This window comes from Malaclemys terrapin, chromosome 4 (assembly GCF_027887155.1).
Source record: "Malaclemys terrapin pileata isolate rMalTer1 chromosome 4, rMalTer1.hap1, whole genome shotgun sequence".
NCBI lineage: Eukaryota > Metazoa > Chordata > Testudines > Emydidae > Malaclemys > Malaclemys terrapin.
This window is the reverse complement of record NC_071508.1, coordinates 138,996,404-139,023,552: the sequence shown is the minus strand read 5'-3', so window position 1 is coordinate 139,023,552 and position 27,149 is coordinate 138,996,404. Positions and strand designations below refer to the sequence as shown.

At 43.2% G+C, this 27,149-nt stretch overlaps 1 protein-coding gene across 1 annotated transcript in view; it reads right to left on the bottom strand.

Annotated features, from left to right (window-relative positions):
* Window positions 1-15,986: 15,986 nt before the first annotated feature.
* Window positions 15,987-27,149, bottom strand: part of KCNH5 (potassium voltage-gated channel subfamily H member 5) — a 227,699-nt gene continuing 216,536 nt past the window's right edge. The window contains exon 11 of the mRNA XM_054027148.1: window positions 15,987-17,300. Coding sequence (XP_053883123.1) covers window positions 16,356-17,300 — 945 coding nt within the window. The 3' untranslated portion in view covers window positions 15,987-16,355. The remainder of the gene's footprint in view (window positions 17,301-27,149) is intronic.

Genomic DNA, 27,149 nt, shown 5'->3' with positions numbered 1-27,149 from the left:
TCCAGCTGAACTCTATTACTTTCAGTTTGTCTGGGACCAGACGTGAGCAGCACTCCATGGGGGGCACCGTACTCTACCAAATCTCTAGTCTAACGATAGTTTTTGTAGTTCACAAAATGCAGTAAAAATGTGCAGGAAATAACTCTGAAAATGTAGCATGTTTGGCTCATTTGCCACAACAATCAGTGTTTTCTGCTTTGGCCAGACTCAGCTAATATGTAAACAGAAGTGGTTAAAGACCCAACAGAGGTAACTACACAGCCATACAAGTTCAATAAAATGCACTTTTTATTCTGTATCAATGAAAAAATATCCACATTTAAATAAAGACGTGTGAAAAAAAACAAAAACAAAGTTGATCCTCCCTGATGAAGTACAGTTTATTGTGCTGAAACCCATAATCCTTTTGGGTTAGAAACATATGCCTGCTATTGCTTCTAAAGTGACACTCATTTTCCTGTTGTTGAATTTTAGCAAACCAGAAACTTGCTGGAAGTGATCCTATTTTGATCACACATTGTCACTTCATAAATTGACACATTTGTCACAGTTAGTTAAAGCATTCCCACATACTCCCTGCCAACAGTCATGTGATAGGTCAAGGGTGCATCTGTTATTTCTAGAATACGAGTTGACATACAGTTTTCTCTGCAGAAATATAGTCTTTGCCTGACACAATTCAAGAACATTTTGCAGATTTTGGGTATGGAAGCAGAAGTGCATTTTTATTATAGCTGTTTAGTTTGAAATTCTTATTTTCTGCTAGTTTTGTACAAGCTTCCCTCTGTCAAAATACAGGTTTAAATTGCTTTTGTAGTAATAATCCTGAAAGGCAGAGGCCTTTAAAATCCCCAAATCCCTAATATATTAACAACAGCAAAAAGATATTTTAGGATGTTAAAAAATATCAACAGTAACATTAGTGCCATTATCTGTGTTCGTATTAGGAAGGTGTACAAAGAGCAGCAACTAGGAATAAAAGAAAATATTCTACAGGCAGTGAAAAGAAATAGTTTCCCCACGTGTTACATACTTTTCTGTTCTTTGAAGCTGACGGCTGAGACTTGCACACTTTTAGCATCAATATTTATGCTATAATTACATTTTTCAGAGCGCTTATGGAAAAAAATAATTCTGGTACTGCCCAACATCTATGACCGTTTTACAAGACGGGATTTTAACATCTTGTTGCAATATACACATATTCCAATGCACTGGCATATTGTAATGCCTTGGAATTTTCAAGCAGAACAATGGATTATAGAGCAGCAAAGGGGGATTGGGTTTATTAAGTGCTAGATTCGGCAGAGTGACGGGGTCACAACCCAACAATAAATCAGTAGGCTTATGGCACACTGCTGCCAGACACCACCGGCTATAGGACCCATGGAAAAAAAATGCATCTTGGATGCAAAGCTGCGCGCTCAGCCCCCTCAGATCACAGCTAGGGAGAGAGTAGGTTTCAGCTAGCATTTGTGCTTAGCCCACATTGTTATCTGTCTGGGGTGGCGTAGGGTAGGGTTTTTAATTGGCAAGTGTCAATGTTGTAGTGGAATGGGGCTTTTAGAAAAAACTAGAACAATATTATTTTTATTATAATTGTAAAGATATATAGATATTAGAGAAATAGCCCCCTGCCCCTCAATCTACTACTTGCATGAAAATGCAACACAGTGAGGTCATAATTACACTGCCCGTCAGCAAGTGAAACGCACATTGCTGCAAATATAAGACCATCCCCACCAAACCAAGCGGATCACGGGTTCCACTGTTGTTTCTCCACGTGACAGTCATCAGGCCACGCACACCCCACAAAGGGAATTTTCTTCTTGGCATTCCAAATATTTACAGTGAAGTGCCTTGTGGAGCCCAACCTGTCATAAGCTTTGCTGCTTTTAAAAGAACGTGGGTGAAATCCTGACTCCACTCAAGTTAATGGCAAAAAACCCCCATTGACTCCGATGGAGCCAGGATTTCATGCCTTGAATCATAGTCTTGGGGCTAGATTCTGCCAAGCGCCATGTAATCCACACCCATTCAGTGCAGCACTCTGTCCCTCTCTAGTGGTGGCTGGGTCACGTACAGAGGCTGATGAGGTTGCTACAGCACTGGCTGACAGAGCTGGGTCTTTTAGATCATGCAGCCAAGGTAGGGTGACCAGATGTCCTGATTTTATAGGGACAGTCCCGATTTTTGGGTCTTTTTCTTATATAGGCTCCTATTACCCCCCACCCCCTGTCCCGATTTTTCACATTTGCTGTTTGGTCACCCTAAGCCAAGAGCCATGTAAAATGAGAATGATGCTGGATGGGGACAATGCTCTGCAAACCTGGAAGTGCTGTAGCAGTATCAGCAGCTGCCTTGCTTTGGGTTGCGTATCCCTGTGGTGCAGGAATCCAGGCTGAAATGTAGCTAGTGCCTTCTATCTATGTTATTTACTTGCTTTCTGGAAGAAGTAGTTTTATCCTCCTTGTTATTTTTAAATATGCTTCTTCCCAGGAGATTTTGCATAAAAAAATCTAGAGACTTACCCCTTTAGAAGCGTAGTCTAGGCAGCAGTGAATTTTTAACAATTATTTTGGATGGAGATTACTGGCAGGTTAGACACCAAGAATAAGCCAATGGATCAAAAACAAGAACAGGAGTACTTGTGGCACCTTAGAGACTAACAAATTTATTAGAGCATAAGCTTTCGTGGACTACAGCCCACTAGACCTTCCTTATTAAAAAAATATCCTTTCACTGGTGGGTTGAGCTGATTTTATGATAATTTTATTCACTGTCCCAATTGTCAAAAGCAACCTCTAAATGTCTGCCTGCATTTCACACAGAGTGTTTTGTGGATGTAATATCTTGGATTTATTCACATTAAAGATGGGGAATGAACTAAAACCCAGGATCCAAGCAGCCCAGGCTTTGAGGAAGTTCTGATCCAGATCACAATACTCTGCCTTGGCTCCATCTGTAAACAACTGCACTAAAGGCCATGCAAATTAATGTAAAGACTCCTATTGACTTCAGTGGGTTTTGGATCAGACCCTGTGTTATGTAGGCAAACCAGTTAGTTAGAGGTCTGAGTTGCCTGTACAAAATGCTGTTTACACATGCAAATCCATAGCCAAAAACGGACAAACTCAAAATTACGAGCACGAGTTTAGAGGCTACTTTGTTAGATCACACGGTCAAGGGTTGGAATTTATGCAGATTATTATAAAATCTGCAGTAACTATAGTTGCTAGCAACACACAGGTTCTTTCCAGCACACATAGGAAAAGAGATAACTGCCCCATTGCTTACGCCAATGGTACAATATGTACCAAGCCTCCTAGTTGTACAGGATTTCATTTTGAAATCCAAGCAGGGAATAGAGGTAACAGTTTTGTTTTGTTTTTTAAAAAGGAAAATATTCTGGGTTTTGTGCTATGTTTTGTTGTAAATCTATCCTTCAAGAAATGCAAATATTAGCACAATACATATGTCGGTGTATGTATGCACAAGTGCAGTGACGTGCAGCTACTAAGGTAGCTGAGTAAGGTTTTTTTCATGCATAACAGAATAAAAAGTTGTGCAAAGTTTAGGAAGCTTGTCAAGGGTCTAATTATCCTATTGATGTGAAGAGAAATTTGGCACATGACCCCTGCCACTGCTAACAGAATTTTGGTACATAAACTCCACATGCAGGCACGAGCTTTTTAGACATCCAGCATGCAAGCTTTTACTCTCTGTTGTTTGGTTCAAAATATCCTGACCATTCATATCTCCTGTATCCAGGCACTAAATGCCCCTATGTCTGCTCTGTATTCAGATGTACAGCTGGCTGCCTGCATTTGTTTATAATACGGAGACTCATAATTATGCAAAAAATAAGAATTTGTGGCCAAGCAACACTTGACGATATAACTGCAGAAGGTGGTAATTAGTTCTGCAGGGACACCTGAGGACTAATTAGGAAGAAGAGTATGGATGTTGTTGTTGTTTTTTTTTTTTAAAGAAACCTTTTCTTTAAGAGTCTGGACAAGAAACCAGAAATACAAAATCAGATGAAGCCTCAGATTAATTGGACAGCCCAGGAGTCCTGAGAATAACATATCTAGTTGCTGCCCATAACTGAACTGCTAGATCTTCAAATAAAAAGCACCCTGTACCTCTCCACTGTCCTGAATTAGATAGTAGTGAGTCATGAATATCTTTGGAGTCCGGTGGCACCTTAAAGACTAACAGAGAAGTGGCTTTTACTCACAAAAGCTTATGCCCTAATAAATCTGTTAGTCTTTAAGGTGCCACCGGACTCCTCATTGTTTTTGTGGATACAGACTAACTCGGCTACTCCTCTGATACTTGAATATCTTTGTTCCTTCTTAAGCAATGACTTAGAAAAGTGGACCCCACCAAATATGCTCTCCTTTTTGGGCATACAAACTAGTAACAGAGAAAGCTGGCATGACTCAGAAAATTCAGCTGAAACCAGGCCCCTGAACAGGAGAGAGACTCAGTGCCCTGGCCTAACTGCAATGGAAATATTGGCTGGAGCAAAGCCCCAGGGTTTGCCAGAGGAAATGAAGAGGAACTTTTCAAGCAACAGACAGCATGAGTTCAGAGTGAGGGCTCTGGTAAAGTTCACTTAAAGTGCAACTGATGGAAGACAACAAATGGAATGACTCTGTCTTGTATAGGATAGAATGAGAATAGTGTCTCACTGGAGTCCCAATTAGCATACTAGATAGCTGGAGTAACCAAAAATTTAAGTCTGGGTTATTTCTAAAGGCCTGATGATTATTAGGGAGAGTAAGGTTTGCAGGACTGGATCCTGAAATGGGTTATTGAACGAAACCTCCATTAATGCTGGGGATTGACTTGCACTGTTATTCATGACTCAACACTGGGGCCTGGAAGCCTTTCACTCAAACGCTGGTTTTGGAAAGCATTCTGTGTGTAATTGTGGGAGGTGCCCTAGACACAGGCTCACATAATCCCATAAGGCTATTTTGGTTTGGCAATTCCATGGTCATTTAAACCTACTACAGCAGAGAGTAAACTTTGTATGCATGCCTGTAACATCCATCTAGAGAAGCAAAGAGTCTGATTTCTTTTTTTCAAAAATGTGTGCGCCATGATTGCATGTGCAAAAAAGCACAGGCCACTGAAAAAATTATTTGCACATGCAGTTTGAGTATTTGTGTGGGCAAATGGCCAATTAAATAATCAGTCTGATACCACAGCGATGGGTACAATATAAAAACCCAGAGGCTATAGAGCAGGACCTATATTTAATTGACCACACAACTCTCCAATAGCCAGGGACAACTTCAGTCATCATGCACACCAGGAATCTGTATATTTGAAAATCCCACTCAAATGACCTGGACTTTGTCAGTTGCCCTTTCCTGTGGGTGGTGATGGGTATAAATGAAACTGTCACTTTCAGAACATACATGTAATAAGTTTATATGTTTACTGTAAGTGTTTGATGCCTTTCCTTGAAGTCTGGTGTCAAGTCCAGGCTTTAGCCAATGCCTGCTAGAAGGCTTAATTTATTTATATACAATAGTTTTAGAAGATGCCAGCCTCCTCTGGTGTCTGGTTGATTGATATGTATCAGCTCCGAAATGCACTTCACTCCGGCAATAGGCATCAGATACCTCAGTGCAGGATATAAACTGCAAGCAGACAGCTAAGCATTCAAAATGCTCTGTGTGGCACACTCACTTAAGAAACTGCCAACCCCATCTACTGCCTATTCATGATATTTTTCACATATACTTATCCATATGCTGTGATAAAATGTAATTAGGTTTAAATTATGAGTAGCTTAAGTACAGTCATCCTGCAGTCCTTAGGCAGAGCTCCCAGTGAAGCCAATGTGTGGTTTGTCTCAGAACAGCCGAGTTTGAGAGACACCCAAGTTGCTCCATCACCACTCAGAGTAGCCTTTTTGTGAAAATCCATCCTCTGGCTACAAGATTCTGGCAGAAGACTGCAATATTTTTAAGTTTTGGGGGATGGGGGAGAATTTCAAACATGCCTCGGTGATTTAGGAGTTTACGTCCCGTTTTTGAAAGTGACGTGCATGTAGGAGCATAAATCTCATCAAACGTTAGTGGCAGTTAGGCTCCTATGTCACCTGGGTGCATTTGAAAATTTTACTTTAGAGTTTTTAAATGTTTGATCTAAATATAAGCCATCTGTGACGCTCCTCCATTCTCCAGTGCTGCAGTTTACTTTAAAAGGGTGAAACAGATTAACAGTGGGATGTCTGTCAGTCTTGACAATATCTATTTAAAACACTGGACATATAAATCATCCCCCCCCTCCCCAAAAATACTTACAGTGTAAAGCACGTCTGCGCAAAAATACTGCACATTAAAAACATCTTCTTTACAAAAGTAACAAACAGGTGCTGTATAAAAAGACAACTTATTTCATCATTCTTTACATTTCAGATTTTGGACTCTCTATATAAAGCTTCTGAACAAGATGGTAAGAAAAATATGTTGCTAATAACAGGAAAACACCCAACAATTTCGTAATCCAGTTTGGGAATTACACTTGAGTAATGATCTGACAAGAGTGTGTTTGCAGGTGTAGATGGCTTACAAATATTGGAATTAGGTTTGGGTGTTATTTATTGTCTTAGAGTTGTCACTACTTTTTGCATCATTTTATGCCATAGCTTATTTACAAAACCTGTACTTCTAATTTCAGATTTTAGATAAAATTTACTCACTGGAATTTCATTTCTTGACAGAACAGATGCAAGTTACTAGGTCTGAGCATTTATTACACAACATAGTGAAAGAAAGAAAAATCCTCTTTTAGAAGCAACATATAATTTCTCACTATAACCTCACCTGCAACCCTTTTGTTGTATCGTGTCTGAATTAGAATGCAAGCTCATTGATGCAGGGACCCTTTTAATGGTCTGTTAAGTACCACCCACACCGACTGTACACTGCTGTAGAATCAATTCTAAATAACAATGTGAACAGATTGCAGTGTAAACATACAGATAAAAGTTCAGAATCATAGGCGCTGACTCTGTGGGTGCTCTAGCCCTGAAGCACTTACAGAAAAAAATTACCGGGTGCTTAGCACCCACTGGCAGCCTCTCCCCCCCAGTGCCTCCTGCCCTGCAGCGGCCCTGCTGATCAACTCCTCCCCCTCCCTCCCAGTGCCTCCTGGACACCGCAGAACAGCTGTTCTGCAGCATGCAGAGGGCGCTGGGAGGGAGGGGGAAGAGCGGGGATGGGGTGTGCTTGGGGGAGGGGGTGGGAAGAGGTGGGGGGGCTTGGAGGAAGGGGTGGAGTGGGGGCAGGCCTGTGGTATGGGGGGGTTAAGCACCCCCCCGGGTAGAGAGGAAAGTGGTGCCTATGTTCAGAATTATAAAAGCTTAAAACTCACCACATCCCAAGTTCTTTAGGTTTTGGATGTTTTTCTAAAAGATCTGCTCTAGAAATTATTTTGGGGGAGTTCTCTAGTCTGTGTCATACAGGAGATCGGAGGAGGTGATCACAATGGTCCCTTTTGGCCTTGGAATTTGAATATTTTCTTCAGTGAAATAATAATCTCTCTATTTGAGACCTTCCTGCTTTATTTCTTAAACATCTTTCTTTTTCACTTGATTCTCTTTCTTCCTTTCTGCTCGCTTTCCTACTATCTTCCCAGTTGTATGGCACCACTCCATGGTGCTATGCAGTGAAGTGTTGCCATCTAGATGGTTTCCTAGTAAGTTATCCATTACTTAGCTCCAAAGCTCTCTTTTAATGACTTGTTCTCATGGGACAACTCTATGTGTTGGCCTCATTCCACTGTCCCAAATGTCAGCATAACAACACCCAGCTTCTGTATCTCTCTGTAGACCTCAAAGCATTTTACAAAGGAGGGCAATAAAATATCTCATTTTACAGATGGGGAAACTAAGGCACAAAGCCACGACACGACCAAGCAGCAGAGCCACGACTAGACCCAGGCCTCTCGAGCCCCAGGACAGTGTCCAATTCACCATGCCTCCCACATATAGGTGATAAAACCAAGCAACCTCCCCAAATCTCAGAGTCTGTACCCCATACCTATCCATAGCCTGTCATCTTCCCATTTTTTTTCTATGACATCATCACTTGCTGTATATGTCTAATTCAATTTAAAGGAGCTGGTTGACTGTTACATGTCACAAACACCTATGTGTTATATGAATCATATACAGCAATGGGCCTCTGTAGGTATGTCTACACTACATTAAACCGCCCCACCCCCAGCCCGGGTCAGCTGACTCAGGGTCACAGGGCTCAGGCTGTGGGGCTATAAAATTGCAGTGTAGACACTCAGGCTTGAGATAAGAGACCCTCCCTCTTGCAGGATCTCAGCGGCAGGGGTCCAGCCCGAATGTCTACAATTGTAATTTTGTAGTCTCGCAGCTCAAGCCCCGGGACCGTGAGTCAGCTGACCCGGGCTAGCTGCAGTCACACCGCAGGTTTTTACTGCAGTGTAGACGTACCTTGCGAGGTCACATAACTCCCTGGAAAAAAGTTGAAAAGGGCCTAGAATTTTAAAGAAAACTGTGAGTAGGGAGTCGGCCACCAGAATACCATGCCACAGATTTAAGGTCAAATTTTCAAAACCGATCCATAAGTGACTTAGGAGCCTATGGCTTTGTCTAACAGACCAATATGGTACTGTTTTAACTATCCTCTGGTAGGTAAAGCAGTACAACCCCCTTGTAGGGACACAGTTCTACCAGTATCAATGTGCTTCTGTATAGGAAGGGGAATAAGCGATACCAGTGTACTCCGTTATCCCAGTCCAACTGCGTCTACGCTAACACTTGCAGTAACAAATCACACCCATCTGCGACATAGTTATACTGGTGCAAAAACCATGTGTGGATGAGGCCTAGATCCCATTTCCAAACATGATTTAGGCCCAGTCCCCCAGATCTGCCAATGCATTTAGGCACCAAAAACCCACAGATTTAAATGGGAGTTAGGCACCTAAATGCCTTTGAGGATCTGTGCCTGAGACACTTAGTAGCCTACGGGTACATTTAAACGGAAACAATAACCCGCAGTGGCATGTCTCAGAGTCAGGGTCTAGAGTTTTGGGCTTGCACTTGGGTGCTTAAAATAGCTGGGCATGGGCAGGAGCTCAGGCTCTGAAACCCACCCCCCTTCTCAGGCTTCGGAGCCCAAGCTCCAGCTCCAGTCTGAACGTCAACATGGCTATTTCTAGTGCTGTAGCGTGAGCGCTGTGAGCCTGTAGATCCGGCCCCTCAGACTCGCTGCTCCGGAGGGTGAGGGGAAGAGGGGTGGCCGTGTAGACATAGTCTAAGTCTCTAACCCCTCATTAGGTTGTATTAGAAGGTCCACCAATAATTGGCAGATATGTTTACCACATATTCACCGAGCCCTTGCTGAACAATTATATCGTCTGAGTATGCAATCTAGCCTGCAATATACTGTCCCACTGCAGTACACAAGACCATTGATCTTTATTGCTGAACATTCACCACGGCTAGTGATTTGATTCGCCGTGCTTTAGGGGTCTCCGAGCTGTTGGGTGTTTTGTCTTTGCATCTGTTCTATCAACAAAATATTCTTTGATTAAAAGAGCTCACTAGTTTTTCTTCTAGAACTAATGCGGACTGTTTCATCTATTATTAAATGCCCTACGATAGTCCGCTGGACGACTTGTGCTTGATTGTGAAACATTCTGATCCGCATGGAAGATTAAAACAATCTGGAAATTAGAGATCTCATTTGATACTTGCATCAAAAAATAAATGTCAAAACTACCTAGAACAAAGTTATCTGCATGCATGTGATTTAGTTGGGGTTGGTCCTGCTTTGAGCAGGGGGTAGGACTAGATGACCTCCTGAGGTCCCTTCCAACCCTGATATTCTATGATTCTACATGGAAATCCAGGCTCCTAATTCTCCCATTGGGTGAGCTTCTGCAGACCCTTCACCCCCCGCCCCAAAGTCAGTGTGCTCTGCATAGATGCAGGTAAAGGGCCAGGGCCAGTCGGTCAGAATTACATAGACAAATGCTCTGCTCCCTGCCCTGAACTCCCAGAGAGTAAGGATTTCGGGATAGTTTCAGAAAAGACAAGAAAAATACAATCTACCTCTTTCCAATCCTCAAAGGTACAGAGCACTCTCTGCTCACGCTGAAGTGAATGGGAGATGGGGAGCTCATTACCTTGCAGATTAGGGTCTTTATATGCGCAGCCCTGCACCCCCATTTCTCAAATACTCTAATCCGGATTGTGAAGCGCTATAGACGGGGTTCATAGCGGAGTATTTATTTATTCAAGAGATTAAGTGTGGTTCTGCACTGAAAATCAATTGTAAAATGGCCTGGTTGGCATTACTGAGTCCATTTTTTTGCTTTAAACAGTTTTCATATGGAAAATGCTGTTTCAACAAAGGACATTTGTGTGTGTGAAATCCTGTCTATTTTGACAACATTTCGTGCAGGAAAAAAATTGGAAAAACCATTTTTAAAATGTTGAAAGCTCCCCCTTTTCAGCACTTTTTGAATAGAAAGTTTTAATTTTTCATTTGAAATGACTTTATCCAAACAAGACATGTCAATTAACCCAAATTTTGCCAAAAAATTCAATTTTTTGGCTTTTTTATCCCAATTCCTTTGTTCAAAATCTCCAAAATTTTTCAGGGGACAGAAAATCTATTTTCCAACCAGCTTTAATTGTAAGGCTCCATATTTATGGTGATTTGATGATTTCAAGTTCAACTGTGCTCGGTTACAAACAATGAAATGTTTTTTTCCACCTGCCAGCTCTGCAAACTCAGTCTGGGATCCAAAAATTAATCTGTATTCGTTCAGCCTCATGCATTTTCACCAAAGTAAAGACTTTTGTAGGCCAAAATCAGCCTACAGTTCAGACCTGTTGCTTTCAATGAAGTTGGAACTGAGGGACGAATTTGGATCTACAATCGGAATTTTGCGCCAACACGCTCATTCAGGAGATGATCCTTTCTCATTGATGCCAATGGGAGGTTTCTCATTGACTTCAATGAGAATAGGATTCAACTCTTATAGGTGTGTTGGCTTTGCTGGGCTAACAGGAAGAAAACATAGTAAAAGCTTATTTTTGCCACACAAGTAAATCAGTTATACCCTAATCCCCAACCCTCTGTAAAGAAAGAAAACTTTTACAAATCAGAAATTAGAACAGTCAGGCAATGTTTAGCTACTGAGGCTTTCATGGTTTAATTACTCAGCGTTTTTGAGCTTGATGTAATTCTACAGTTTTGCTCAAATGATGTCCATAATATTATGCAAAAATATTATATAAGGTGTTTCATTTGTGTTGGAAAGTGTTTGATTTTATATACACTTTTTTTCCCCTCACTAGTGTCTTGTCCAGAAAATAAAATCCACGTATGTGTTTGAAAAGCGCTTTGAACACATAAAGCGCTACGTAAGTGCTAAGAATTATCGCTATTATTATTATGCAGCAGGAGCATTTGTACTTATACACATATCTCAGAAATAATCTTAACGCATGCAACTGAATGCTCCCTACATGTCTACTAGAGTGCTGATTCAGGCATCAGAGAATTTTTTGTTTGTTTAATTATTGCACTTATTAAAGTAGGTTTCACTTTTAGTCATGTTTGATTTGGATCATTAGATCACTGTATTGCTCTGCTTGGAAAATTAGAGTGATATTTACAGGGTTCACCAAACTCATGCTTCCTTAATGAAAAGAGTATACACCATTCAACATCACCGTCAGCCACATCATGCAAACAAAGGAACAAGGGGACTGGAAAACAAGATAAATGATCCTGATAAATGATTCATGCTACTTCATGAAACAACATGTAATGCATTGTTCATTTATAGTCAACAATGTATGGGCCAAATTTTCCAAATGGTAACCACAAAGGTTGCACCTACAAAATGTGCCTGCAAACACACCTTTGTGCTGCCAATGAGGACTGGAGTATCCAATTTGCATGCCCCAGTTACTGTAGGAACAGCCATTGCACTCCCGTTGAAAAGTTGGCTCTGTATGTATTGCCTCATACAGATATGAATTGATTCCGTGGATCTTTGTGAGGATCTAGGAATACCATCGGGGTGCTGGAACAATTTGTATTGTGGGGGGTGCTAAGAACCATTGCACCAAACTGTAAACCCGCAATATGATGGAAACCACTTCAAGCCAGGGGACATGGCAGCGCCCCCCGCACCCTTATTTCCAGCACCTATGAATATCAGAGTAAGAGCAGCACAGGCACAAGAATTGACACCGAACCTGGAAAAACCTTGTATGTTCCATGAACTTACTAGTTTATAGTCTGCATAGCTTTTAGCCAGTATGCATTTTTAACCAGTCTAGTTGTACCTGAACTGTAATCGATACAGTTATCTCAAAATTTTTTCAAGGTCAGATTCGTTTAGTTACATGTTCTCTCATTGAAAAGCCGCATGAAGTTACAGCTAATTTAAGAGTGTAAAAAACATCCTCTTACATGCCATGCAGTTCTGGTTAACGTTAGTTACAGAGAAAGAACTAAATCCCCCACAAAGGCAAAGAAATTCACAGTTAAGGCTAAAGCTTCCTAACACGTCCTGTTATATCCTGCAGAATAACACAGAGGCATATTCCCCTCCTGTTTCATTCATGTAACTTCCTGTTAATATCAGGGCCGGCTCCAGACACCAGCATTCCAAGCAGGTGCGTGGGGCGGCAATCTGCAAGGGGCGGCTGTCCGTGTGTTTTTGCCACCACAAGCAGCACACTGAATTGCCACGGCGGATGGCGGGGCAGTCCGTGTGCCGTTAGGGCGGCACGTGCGTTTCCACGGTGGCGGCAATTCAGCGACAGCTTCTGTCTTCAGCTGCCCGCGGTGGCAATTCGGCGGTTTCTGTCTTCCGGCTGAAGACAGAAGCTGCCGCGGAAACGCGTGTGCCGCCCCAACGGCACACGGACTGCCCCCGCCGTCCACGGCGGCAATTCGGCGCGCTGCTTGGGGCAGCAAAAAACAGTAGAGCCGGCACTGGTTAATATGAAACCGGAGTTATGTGCACATGGGTCAAAGTCCTGTCCCCTGTACAGTCTGAGTAGTTAGGCTATTCACTGGGAGGCTCGGGGGCAAGATCCTCCTTTCCGGGCAAATAGCCTCTACACTCAATGAGGGTGCCCTACCCCTCCGTGGAAGTTGCCGGTGATGGGCATAGTCACAGCTCACCTGGATCTACCCCCGGTGCATTCCTCTCCCAACCTCAACCTCTGTGCTGAAGTGCAGGGAGTTGTGCACCACAACATGCAGGGGGCCTGGCTCCCAGAATTGCCATTCAGGCCTGCGCAGCAAAACCACATTGGTTCCACTGCAAAGGAGGAGAGGGGAGATGCGGAGACTATAACAACTGGCAAGTTTGCTACTCTCAACCACATTCCTGTAACATGTGTAACAGCTAGGCACATTGGAGAGGGACCCAGGAAAATTAATTGCTGTGTATTAGCTTTAACCAGAGATTAAAGTCACACACTTAAATCTGTAAAGCGTGGCATTTAAGATGTACCCACAAAACACATGCTGCATATGTAGTCCCCACACCTCTGTGGACACATAAGGGTGTAAATCCCTAAGTCTGGCCTCCCTTTCTCCAAGTGCAACTTGTATCCACAAAATGAATTGTGGTTGCCCCATGTATCTCCAGCTACCTGATTTGTACCTGCAGTAGAATAGCAGATGCAAAAATGCAGCCACAAAAAGGAAGTATGTAACTGAGCAAGTGAGTGGGACGCTTAGGCACCAGGCTTTGAAAATAATTGTCCACAATTGTTGTTGAAGTGGAATCTCCCCCTCCCGCATCCACACACTTTGTGAATTTCCCGAAGGAGGGGGCATAAGGGGAAAAAAGAAAAGAAAGAAAATTGTCCTAAAAGCCTATGAGAATTGACACAACAGCCGCAATGACGTCTTTGGCTTTGTTATGGCCTTTTGTGGAATTACGTATTTCAATTTGCTGTGAAGAGGCATGTTCAACCTGGGATGAAAATTTGTAACTTCCACTGCTATAAATGATTCAGTTTGCACAGGGGAACTATTTTGGGTTTTGGTTTTTTTTAGTTACCTGATGAAAAGCAATGGTTCTGATAGCCTAATTGGTAAGGATGCACACTAATTATGAAAATTGATCGGTTTTACCTGACTGATTGTAAAAGCTTTTTGTGCAAATTTGTATTTGCTATAGGCACTTTTTAGAAAGTGGGATTATGACACAGGAGGCCATAAAAGCGCATTACTGAACTCCTCCATTGGAGTCATTATGGTCCATTGTGTCAGTCTAGGTCAGCAACCACGCATGTTCTAAAACCTCTATGGGCACTTTGGTTGAAAAAAGCACCTGCACAAGCAGTATTTGCCCTGATGCGCAGCTGGTGTAAATTGGTGTGGCTCTATTAAAGTCAATGGACCTGTGCCAATTTCGGACAGCCGTGGATCAGGCCCAAGCAGATTTTAAAGTCTCGCTAGTGTGGGAGATGCATCTTTTTAAAATCCTGTAGCAAGCTGAGTAAAGTTCACCCATGGTGGACAGTGCCGGTGTAAGCACCCTTCATAATGTCCCGCACTGGCAATGCATGAATGTGATGCTGTAAGCTAAGCAATCGCACACACTGCATGTGGGCTCTCCGTGTGTTGCTCACCAGCGGGCTCTGGTAAGGGGTCGTAGGAGCGAATGACCCCCATTCACTGTACAACTGGCTGTGCAGGGGCTGCAGTCCTGCACCTTCAGCCTGATCCAAAGTCCACCAAAGTCAAGGTTAAGACTCTCATTGAGTTCAATAGCATTTGTATCAGGCACCCAGTCTCCAGATGGGGTTGGATTTCATCTCCCCAGCTTTCCCACACTTCTTCCTCCCACAGCCCTATTCCCCGGGCTCGATGGGCATGAAGTGAATGTCACCCTTAGTGAATACACAGCCTGATCTACCCCCCCCGGCAAGTTTAGAGTTACAAACATCCTTTAAAAAGGGGGGGGGATTAATGCAACCATTTAATGTCAGGCTTTGGACACCACTTGCTACAACCTCCCAATGAGTTGAGCCTAGATTTCCCTCTCCCTCACTGAGACCTTTCATGTGATGTCTCAGCCAGGAGCCATTTTTTGGGAGCTACCATCAACCCTGGAAAAAATGGAGTTTCTAACAAAGACATTGAGGTTGTGTCGACACTACAATTAGACACCCAAGGCTGAGCTGGGCCAGGTGACTCTGGCACGTGGGGCTCGGGCTAAGGGGCTGTTTAATTGCAGTGTAGATGTCTGGGCTCTGACTGGAGCCTGGGCTTTAGGACCCTGTGAGGTGGGAGGTCTCAGAGCACGGACTGCAGCCCAAACCTAAAGCTCTTCACTGCAATTAAACAGCCCCTTAGCCTGCACCCTGTGAGCCCGAGTCAGCTGGCATGGGCCAGCCGCAGGTGTCTAACTGCAGTGTACACATACCCTGACAGACTCAGACGCTGTAGCTAAGTGTTGCTACAAAAATCGACATAAGTTTATTCTAACCGTTTGGTGTCAAGTATGTTGTTAAAAGGAGGCTTTCAGGTAACAGTTTCTGCCTTCCCACAAGCAAAAAGAAATACAGGATGTGTGTGAGAGATGTTTTGTTTTGCTATTTTGTACATAATCATTCATTATTATTGTTTCTTATGTATAATGTTAAGAGGAGGAGGGCAGTTGAGATAAAATCCATTGCATGCAGAACACCCCCAGTGATAATTTCCAACATTTCAGACCATCGCCTACTGTCCCTTTAAATTCAGCTGACTCCTCCACTTCCTTTATGGGAAACATAAATCTACCACTAGATATACAATATAACACAATGGAACAATACCAGGAAGTGATTCTAATAGAAGACTGAGCATGTCTTCGGTCTCATGTTAATCTACCGTTTAAACTCAGCAGAGAGGACAGTGAGGAAAGAAACGCTCAGTTCACCCAGCCTGAGATCAAAACTGTCATGGCAATATTGGCAGGTTGGACCCTGATTCTTTAAATAGTAACATTGCCTTTGTTAAACAAAAGTAATCCTTTTATTACATAATAGAGATTATAAATAAATGTAAAGTGTGCATGCAGTCAACTGCATATTATACAAGCAATATCTATGTTAATAATTGTTTTCTTTGGCAGGCCAGAATCCAGCTGGACATGCAATATTTACATATCAAAATCCTTGTTGTGTTCAAGTCATATTGGATGCAAGTGAAAATATATATGTATATATATTTACTGTACACACACACATATATATATGTATACAGGCATATATACACAATTGCATATATACTGTATACATATATACACATAGGTATATGTTAAAAGTGGATTTCATCTTTTTCTGATTCAGGTGATGCAGGCCTTGAAACACTAAAAATATCTTGACAAGGTATTTGGGGGGGCAACTGGGGTGATAAATGGGACTTGGGGGAAGAGGTCTGGGACACGTTCTTTTCAGACAATATTTTTAAAATCTCTGCCACCTGTTTCTCAAGGGCAGTCATCCTGCTGCTTAGCAATTGGATATCCTCTTTGAGTTCGTGTTTGACTTCCTGTAGTGTGGTTTGTAAGGCCTGCTCAGGAATGGGGTAAAAGGGGTGTTTTGCATCAGCTTGGATAGGGCTGTGTTCTAGGGGGCTGCGAGTCTCACCAGCTTTATCCAAACGAAGGTCACTTTTTGTTATTCCACTGTCACAAGAGTCTGTTTTCCTCAATGGATTTTTAGTTACACTGTTCTCGGAGTCATTGCACTTGGGGTCGTCGGACAATAGCCCCATTGACTCCGCCTTTGTGACATTATTCCAGTCTTCCTTTTTCTCCTCTGGGGCTCCCATATTGTTCTTAAGTCGAAGCCACCCTTTCCCATTCCCATTTTTCATCCTGATGGGACTGTTAACTTTGAGACATTTTTCAGGGTTGCCATTTGGCTTAAGCTCCATTGCGTCCCTGTTGTTCTGCTTGATTGTCTCACTGGTTTTCACGTAAGCCAGGGATGTTTGAATGGGTGTGATCTGAGACACAGTGACCACACTTGTGCCAGTGATGGAGGCCCCATTCTGCATGGTACGGCTCTCCACTTGAAGCTGGTTCCTCTCTGGGTCGATGTGTGTTGTGCCTTGATTCCGCATCTCCTTCTGCTGCTTGAACTTCTGAAAGAGCTTTCTCACGGGGTGGTCCACAGGGATGCTCAGGGTCACTTCATTCTTCTGGCGCAGACGCTCCTCTTCTTCCTTCTTGACATCGCTGATTTTTCGGAAAATAATCTGTGAGGGATAAACCCAAAACACGGTGAGAAGACAATGATTTTGAACACCAAACTATGGCTAATGTTATTTGAAGATGTAGAAACAGCATGGTCCTGATCAGAAAAGTCCATGCCCTGAAGAGCGTCCAGTCTAATTTAAGACAAGTGGGTGTAACAAAATAAACAAACAAACCGATAAGGGAAGAAGCATGGGATAATGAGGGTAACAGAGACAGGAACATAGGGTCACACAGATTGCAATGTCCTCAGTTTGGATGTGTCAAGTAATTCAAAAGTGAGGGTTTTTCTTAAGACTAATGTAATGCAGTCTATTACAATATCATACCTCGTGCTTAATTTGTAATGATAGAGGTGCCCGGGCTCAAGCAATTTTTTTACTTTTATAACGGAGGCGGCAAACCCAGAGATGCCGGAGCGCAGCCATGAAGCATTATCAGACCACAAGCTTCTCTGGCAGAATGAGCCCGAGCTCAAGCTCAGGAATTGGTTTGGAACTAAACCATACAATGATCTGATGAACTGGTCTTTGTTTGGTGTCTTAGGAGAAAACAGGATTTCTGTAAACAGAACTAAACAGAAGATGCATAAGAACTAGAATGTGGATAGACTGGTAGTGGGGAATCGCAGGAGAAAGTAGGAGGCAAATGAAGGTGGCCTAAGCTAAGAAAGAATACACGGTGTCATCAGAGAGATCAGAAGAATTGTTGTGAATCAGTAGCAAGAAAACAGGACACTCAAGGAACAGACCTAGTCAGAGAAAGAGTCAGAGACACAAAATGGGGCACATCTAAAGCAGATTTAGCCACAGAGTGGCAGAACGGGAGTGAAGGATGGGATAGAGGAAATTTATTGCATTTGCTTATGGAAGGTGATTGAAAGGCATGTGCCCCCAAAGGCGCTGAACCGAACAAGCCAGGGTAATGTTACAAACCAGCCTGCTAAACAAAACACTCCACAGGGTGACATTGATCAGAGCCCAAAGCTTTTTGTTAAAATGCCTCAGTCCCATTTTGCTAGTTTTGGTTTCTTTCTTTTTTGGAATGAGTGATTGCAAGGCAGGACAGGAAAACTCCCTTGTCCCATAGTCTGTGGTGTGAATGATTAGTGGGGGCCACGCTTCGATCAAATGGTTCCACATGTCCACTTTAAAACAGATTTTGGGTGCTCAATCGATTCCACTTTTTTCACAAAGTAAAACTCAGCCTTTTATGGTTATGATTATTTGTATTGAGTATCATGGACCAGGACCCTAGTGTGCTGGGTGCTGTACAAACACAGAACTAGAAGACAGTCCATGCTCCCAAAGAGCTTGCAATCTAAGCATAAGACGAGACAGATGGATACAGACAGAGAGACAGGGGAATACAAGAAAACAGTGAGACAAGGTAGCCTGACAGGGAGCCACCACCAGTGGCCGTAATAATAAATCATAGTAATACGTGGCCGTAATTAAATATTTTAAAATATATACTTCCAAGATCTGCCTGTATATGCAAACACATATTTCTTTTCAAGCCTCATGTAAAATGAACCCATCTTAAGATGTAAGGCCAACTGCATTGGCTTGAATGGAGTTATAGTAGGGAGGAATTTATCTCACTGAGATAATCTGAAAGCAACGTGGACATCAAAGCTCCCACGGCTTCCTCACAGAAACCTTTCAAATACAGTAAATATATTCTTCTGGGCCGCTAGAAGATGCAGCTGCTTATAATAATGTAGAAAATTAACATGTTTATTATAAGCCCAGTTTAAAAGGCATGGACTCATGGAAGACGCTTTCATTTGACCTAGATGCAATACATTCATATCTTCATTTAGAAGCTGCCCTTGATTAGCCCCTGCCCTCTTGCAGTAGTCACACCTCTATCATGCAAGCCACAGGGGAGAGAAAATACATTTAATAGAAGCTGCCTTTGATTAAAGAGGCAATTAATTACATTTAATTGAAGCCCCAGTCTCTAAATGAAGATACAGAGGGTTTGTTATTTTTTCCAAGGGAGATCTACTTAGGCAGAGCACATGCACATTTTTCTGACCACAGAACACTGAACGTGGACAGCTGGTGTACCAAGGCCAGTGGCTGACTGGTAAGGTACTTAAATGGATGGCTCAGAAAGAGGTCAAAGGTTTCCTTCCCCATCCCTGCTAGACTAACAGTTATGCCGCTGCTTTGTGTATGGGCAGGTGCCAGGAGGACGCCTGTGGAGACAATGTCTTGTGTAGACACAGTCCCTCTCTGGGCTTGTAGGAGGGTTTTAGAATAAAAAGGGTTAAGGTTAGTTTAGCTTGGGTAAGAAAATATATCTGCTTATTCACTTGTGTACAAATGTAGGCAGCTAAGCAAGTGTAATAAGTCCTTGCCAAAAACATAGGTTCAAAATTTTTTAAAAATGTAACAGCTAGCAAGACAGGTCTGGAGAGGATGCTAAGCTTAAAATATGGCTGATACAAGAAAGAAGGGCTTCTAATTATCAAAACTGGTTTTAATAGAGAAAGGAAAGTTGTGTTGTGGTGTAATAAACTTATAGTAACCTTAACTGGCCAGTCTTATATTCAAATGTGGGGCTATGTGAGACGATAAAATACCAGGTGTAGCCATCCATACATATAAAATAATCTAAAAGGAAGAGTACTAACACCATATCTTGTTTTAGCCAAGGCCAAGAAAAGGCCAAGAAAAGCGGCAACTCTGAACCGTCCAAAACCTGACTTTCACCTAAGATAATAATGATCAATAGAACATCACTTGCTTATTATACTGTATAAGAGAGTCAGGCTTGCTAAAGATAGTTATTACATCCTACCTGATCATACTGGAGCCAGCCAGGATAAGGTGGGCTAGCCCTGCTGTGTGGTTTGTGCAAGGGCAAGATGAAATCACAACCCCATTTTTCCATCCTGCCCCTCTCTGATCCTTTTTAGCATCTTGCTCTGCAGTAGCGAGCAATCCCCAAGTTCGCAAGGACTCCTACTGCAGGAGCCCTGGCTCAGCTACACAAGGAAGGGCTCTCCGATCCCTGCCAAAGGAAAGAGTTTTTTGGGCTCACTCTACGTGCAGTGCATTACAGGGTGCCCCTTCTACTGGGTATTACTGCACAGGGACAACCTGGAGTCATAGGAACGAACTGTTAGAACTTCCCCCACGCAGCCTGCAAAGGTCGATTAGTAACAAGAATGAATCAGAGGAAAGTGACGTCTTTCTCTTCATCATCCATTACTAACAGAACACAAACAATATTGACCATGGTCCTGTTTTTAACTGAGATTGATTTCTCTTCCTCCCCCCAGGACCAAACACTCACAATTCACCCAACACTAAACACACCCTGTTCTCATTCTACTCGGATTTTTTAATTCTCCTTTTCATCTCCCATCCTAAGTACAAAAGGGTCCTGGCCAGTGGTTAACTTTAAACACAGAACAGAATTCAACATGACTGTTACATTTTACACCCAAAAGACCAACTACCTGCTGATTTAACAGAGTCCGTACCTTACCCTCCCCGAGTGGACCCTTCGAAGCTCCAGAAAATTAATGCTCTTCTCTACTTAATATACAGAAGGCATCTTGCAAAAATAGCTTATCCACATGGATATTAGATACGGGCAACACTAAGACACATAAGTTTGGGTTCTGTCTTTCTAGGTGACCTTCACCACAGTCTCTGAACCCCTGGTTACTACAATGTTTGGTGAGCCAAAGTCATTTGTGCTTCAGAGATGAGCTGTTTCAGCCTGGTAAGGTATGACATTTGACATATGAGTGACAAAGCAATTCACAGTCCACAGACCCACCTTCACCCAGTCCCTTTCAGCACCAGCACCAGCACCAGCTGGGAACAAGGCTTCACTCATCAAGATTCTGGCCAGCTCTGGGGGAGAAATAAGGGGAGCTCCTTGCCCTCTCTATGATCAGTGTAAGTGAGACAGAACGAGGATACAATAGCATACTCCTGACATATGCAATGTGTGTGTGTAGATGTCATGGACCCCCAAAGCAGAATAGCTTATCCCGGCCATGATTAGACTGTGTGCGAGCATGCAACATGCATTTAGTAAAGAATAACATTCCTGACTCGTGCAGACTGTGTGTTATATGTATCTAGAAGAGAAGAGCGTGTTTCTGGCAAGCCTGGTGTTTGTGTGATGTGTGTCTAAAATATTGCAGCATGGTTCTGATGTATGCAGTGCATGTGAATGCAAGGAATATGCATCTAGAACCAAATAGTATGTTTCAGCTCTCTTTTGTTTGTACCTATTCATACCTTGGGAATGTAAGTTCTTTGAAGCAGGGACCGTTCAGCACAGTTCATCTCTCGGCACAGACCATGTACATTTTGGGAACTATATATTGTTATTTCTAGGCAATGTGTTTAATAGGGATAGGCCTTGAATACAGAACTGCAGGTCATATCCTCAGCAGATGTAAACTGGCATAGCTACATAGACTTCAATGGAGTTATGATGGTTTATATCACCGGAGGACCTGGCTTAGCACATTTCTGACACACGCAGTGTAGGTGGGAGGAAAGACCGATATCATCACAGTTATCGCATGTGCAGGGTGCCCAGTGTAGGTGTCAAGCTAATTTGCACCTTCTTGACGTAGTGATCCCCCCAAATATTTAGGCTCTTTCATTCTAGTCATAGCAAGATGAGCATTGGCATGAATTTTTTCTTATTTCTCCATTTCAGGGTGGCATTGTCTATCCAAGCTACGGTGGCTACTGTCTCTGGGATCACTGTTATCCTTCATTGCAAGGATGTGGTACATGACCGGTAATTAAAATTAATATAAATCAAAGCCCGTCTGCAATTTTGCAAAGGATATACAAGAATCACCTAAAGGGGTCACTACATTGTCGGTCAGGCAGCATGTCAAAGAAGGTGTATGTGTGTCCGTGTGATTGTGGTGGGGGTGTGTGTGAAAGTGAGAAAGAGAGAGAAAGAAAAGGTTGTAGCTAGGAAAAAATGTCCCGTGTTCACCTCCCCCCACACTTGAAATCAGCTGTGAGGAAATGCTCCAGTAACGCCATCCTTTGAAAAACACTGGCTTTTAGAATGCTCGCGGACACTGTGTTAGACTGTTATTTTTTAAATAGAGATTGAGTTAAGCGAATCTCTCCCATCACCAATGCATTCTAGATTTTAAATTTGTTCAGTTAGACAAAAGAAAAAATGAAGGCAGTATCACTTTTCAAACAGATACTTGGCATGCTTACTGAACTTCCTACTTCCTAAAAAGAGGACGCTACCGAGAATACTGAAAAGAGATATGTTAAAAGCATATTTATAGAGTGTTCTTTACCCCAAAGGATCCTAAATTGCTTTACAAATATTAAACTGATATATGAACTATGCTACATAGAGAAATCACTTCACCCACTGCTGAAATGCAGCCAGCTCTGGGGTGAAATGTAGCATCTGGATAAACAGTTCACAACAGAATAACAATGTAAGCTAGGAAACTAAATATAGTATCGCTACGTGGAAGAGCAGGGAGAATTATAGGTAAAGAAAATAAAATTATCTAAGCTGCAATTTGGCCAGGATGCCAGATTTAATTCTTTGAGAAGTGCCACAAGATTTATAATGACTGCACCCGATCAAGACTTTGAGTTTACATATAATTCAAAACAGCCCTGCCAACTGGGCATTCATTCAGTATTAACTCAGAGGAAAGAATGCAATCTACTAAATCATCCACAGTATTTCCTGCAACAAACAGGCATTATTTGAGGTCTCCCATTCAACTATCACACTGGTCCAACCCTGCTTATTGTGTGAAATCTGATGAGATCATGGCACAAAGTGATATGCCTGTAGGTCATAGCTTTTCATTATAAGAAAAGCTGCCGTATCAATAGGCCACAGTTAAAATCTTCTGTGGCTGCACACATACAGGCAAAGTCTTGTTTAACATCATTCCTCTTGCACTGAGCTATATGTTTTTCAACCTGTCACCCTTTAAAACATAATGGCCCCGAGGGAAAATTATGGATCTAGATTTTCACCAAGTATTTAACAGAGGTCCATGCCAGAGTTTAGTGCAGGGGTGGGCAAACCACAGCCTGGGGGCTGCATCTGGCCCTCCAGATGTTTTAATCTGGCCCTCAAACTTCTGCTGGAAAGCAGGGTCCAGGTGCTCCAGCTGGGGAGTGGAATCGGGGGCATCCCCTGCTCTGCGCGGCTCCCAGAAGCAGTAGCATGCCCCCCCTCCGGCTCCTATGCGTGGGGGCAGCCAAGGGGCTCTGCAAGTTGCCCCTGCCCCTGCAGCTCCCATTGGCTGGGAACCACGGCCAATGGGAGCTGCAGGGGCGGCGCCTTCAGACAGGGCAGCGTGCAGAGCCACCTGGCTGTGCCTCCATGTAGAAGCTGGAGGGGGGACATGCCACTGCTTCTGGGAGCTGCTTGAGGTATGCACCACTCGGAGCCTGCACTCCTGACCCCTTTTTGCACCCCAACCCCCTGCCAAGCCCTGATCCCTCTCCTGCCCTCCAAACCCCTCAGTCCCAGCCTGGAGCACTCTCCTGCACCCCCAACCCTCATCCCCAGCCCCACTCCAGAGCCTGCACCCCAACCCCCTGCCCCAGCCAGGAGCCCCTCCTGCACCCTGAACTCCTCATATCTGGCCCCACCCCAGAGCCCGCACCCTCAGCCGGAGCCCTTACCGACTCCCGCACCCCACCACCCAATTTCATGAGCATTCATGGCCTACCATACAATTTCCATACCCAGATGTGGCCCTTGGGCCAAAAAGTTTGCCCACCCCCGGTTTAGTGGCTACAGTCCACTAAGAAAAGGGGCAACACCGCCAGGAAGTTGGTTACAAGGGGATAACTCAAGACCACAGTGATTAGAAATTCAGTACACACAGGCAAAGAATTATTATGTATACTGGCACTGTAGCCCTTCTTAGAAGTCTCGACCAGGACTGGGGCTTATTGTGCCAAATGCTGAACGAACACAGAGTAACTGTGGGCTGTAATACCTGGATCTAATTTTGCTTGTTGGGGTTAGTGTGAGGTTGCTAGGTGGCGTTGGTGGCCTGAGATATAAAATAGTCCAATTTGATGAGCTGATGCTCCCTTCTGGGTTTAGACTCTATGACTCTCAGTTGTCAAACCCACTATGGGGCGGGGCAGATTTTTCATCTTTGATAAGTTCAACCCCGTTTTTCTACTTGCCGTGAGCCTTTGTAAAGTGACTAAACCCTAGCAAGATTCAAAGAAGCTCAATTCAAGAAGGAAGAATACTGAGCTCACACCATTTGAAAGACAGACCCAGGAGACTTAGAAATCGAGAAATTACTTAGAAGTCCGGAAGTATCCAGTAACTGTACATAAGGAGCCATATTTTCTTAAAACAAAGCACACACCTACACTCACCTCTATGCAAGAAAAATCCTGCCTTTGCGCATGAAAAGGTGGATGCATGTGCACACACACCTCTACTAAAACTTGGTCCTGAAATGTACCTGTTGGCAGAACCCCGAGTCTCATTGGAGGCAGTTGATAAGGCACTGGATGGGGAGTCAGGAGATCTGGGTCCTATTCCCAGCTTTGCCACTGAACTATCGCGTGACCTTGGGCAAACCATTTCACCCTCTCATTCCCATCCTATCTTTGCCCCTCTTGCTTATGTAGATGGCAAGCTCGTCAGGATAGAAACTGTCTATCCCTCTGTAAATGAAGACAGTGCCTAGCACAATGGGGCTGCTAGATGTTCCTGTTATAGAAATATTAAAAAATCAGAATAATACATAGACCACGAGAGCTGAAATTTCCTTGGAAAATGGTGACATGCTTATTTTAAACACTTAAACCGGGAGAGCTAGTTCTTCCCCCAACACCTTCTAAGAGAGGTTACACACAGACATTTCCAAAGGCAAGCACTGGAAACAGAAGCAGACCTCAGAGGAACTTAGTTGGAAGAAACTAAATTAATCTCTATGTACAGCGCTTCTCCCGAGGTAAGGAAACATACTCCTTGTTCATAGCAAGTGCTAAACCTCTTAATGTGATGGGAATTCAGTGTCAGAATTCATTTCCTTTATGCAAGGGACTGTGACCATGTGCTCAGTGACACAAAGCTGTGTTGTGAGACGGGGCTGCTGCTTTTCTTCCCTTTGATGTATTTATTTTTGAAGGGTAATTTGGGGGTTGCATGGGGGGAGAGGTTGGCTATTGCGCTAGTGAAGGTTAAGTAAAGGTTAACTGACTGTCAGCCCTCAAAACTGAAGAGTTTTGTTTATCTACAAGGTAGGAACAGTACAGATAGCAGTAACCTGAGATTCTCCACGCTTATCTAAACCCTGATCTGTCTTCCATCCTCTCGTGTAATGAAAGGTAATTCAGTCTGAATGTTAATCCAACCCAATACTGGGCCAATTCCAAACAGAGACTCTACCAGCTGTGACCAACAGTGAGCAATAGTTACATTTGATACAGAGCCATTCCCAGCAGGTAGAGTGCAGTGTAACCAAATCTAAAGACAAACCTTGAAGTCTGAGGCAGGAATGAAGGATGAGAAAACTAGTCCAAGCCTGGGACATGCATAGGCTCTCCCTTTTCCATCCATCCTCCAGACATTCTGCCCTACTTATGAACTGGTAGCCTTGTCCACCACTTTGCAATGTAACCCTTGTCCTTCCCCTTGTTGGAACATGCCTTGCAAATAGCTATTCCCTCCATCCTCCTAGGTTTGAGTACCACCACTATCAAAAGTATTTTCAAAGGCCAGTGAGTGGAAGGATGGATTACAATAAGCTTTAAAAAAGACATATATTTCATGCCAGGTGACAACTTCCTATTCCTAGGATGTCGTATTGTTGTTCTTATGGAATATAATACATGGTTGCACCTAGTCAAATGAAATGTGTGGAAATACACGTGTGAGATATGGCACTCATTTTTCATGGTAACAAGTACAGTAGCAAAATAGATAGACGGGACTACTGTGATCTAGTCTGGCTACCTGTATTACATAGGCCAGATGACTTCCCTGAATTGATTCCTGTTAGAACTAGAACATCTCTTTTAGGAAAACTTCCAATCTTGATTTAAAAATTGCCAGTGAGGGAGAATCTACCACAACCCCTTAATGGATTGTTGTGATGATTAATTACCCTCACTGTTAAGCATTGCACCTGCTAAACCCAGGGTTATGAGTTCAATCCTTGCGGGGACCATTTGGGGCAAAAATCTGTCTGGGAATTGGTCCTGCTTTGAGCAGGGGGTTGGACTAGATGACCTCCTGAGGTCCCTTCCAATCCTGATATTTTATGATTCTTCTTTCCAGTCTGAATTTGTCTTCCTTCAACTTCCAGCCATTGGATCTTGGCTGGATGGATGGATCAAGATTTTCAGAAGTACCTTCATTTTTGGGCGACCAGCCTGAGATACCTTAAGGGGATGGATATTTCAAAAGCATTGAGCACCCAGCTGTGAAGGCCACATGCCACCTAAAATGGAATTTGTCTTTTGAGCCAGGCTCAGTGATCTTGTTCACAATACATTCCAGCACCTCCTTAACTCTAGTCTCCGGGAAATCTTGAATCAATGCCAGCTGCTCACACTTTTTACTTGTTCACTGTGACATTCATGGGCTTCCCAATGAAGAGGGATCACACATGGCCATGAAATGGCTGGCTCAAGCTGGGCAACCACAATCACTGGTCACTTTGAAAATCCTGTTCTGAAAATAAACGGCAATGTTTCTCTAGCTACGGTTCTTATCAAGTCCCCATCACCGTAGTAGCTGAGTGGCTCAGCCTAAAGTATTGATCCTCAAACACCTCTGTGAGGTATGGAAGTGCAATTATCCCCATTTTACAAATGGGGAAC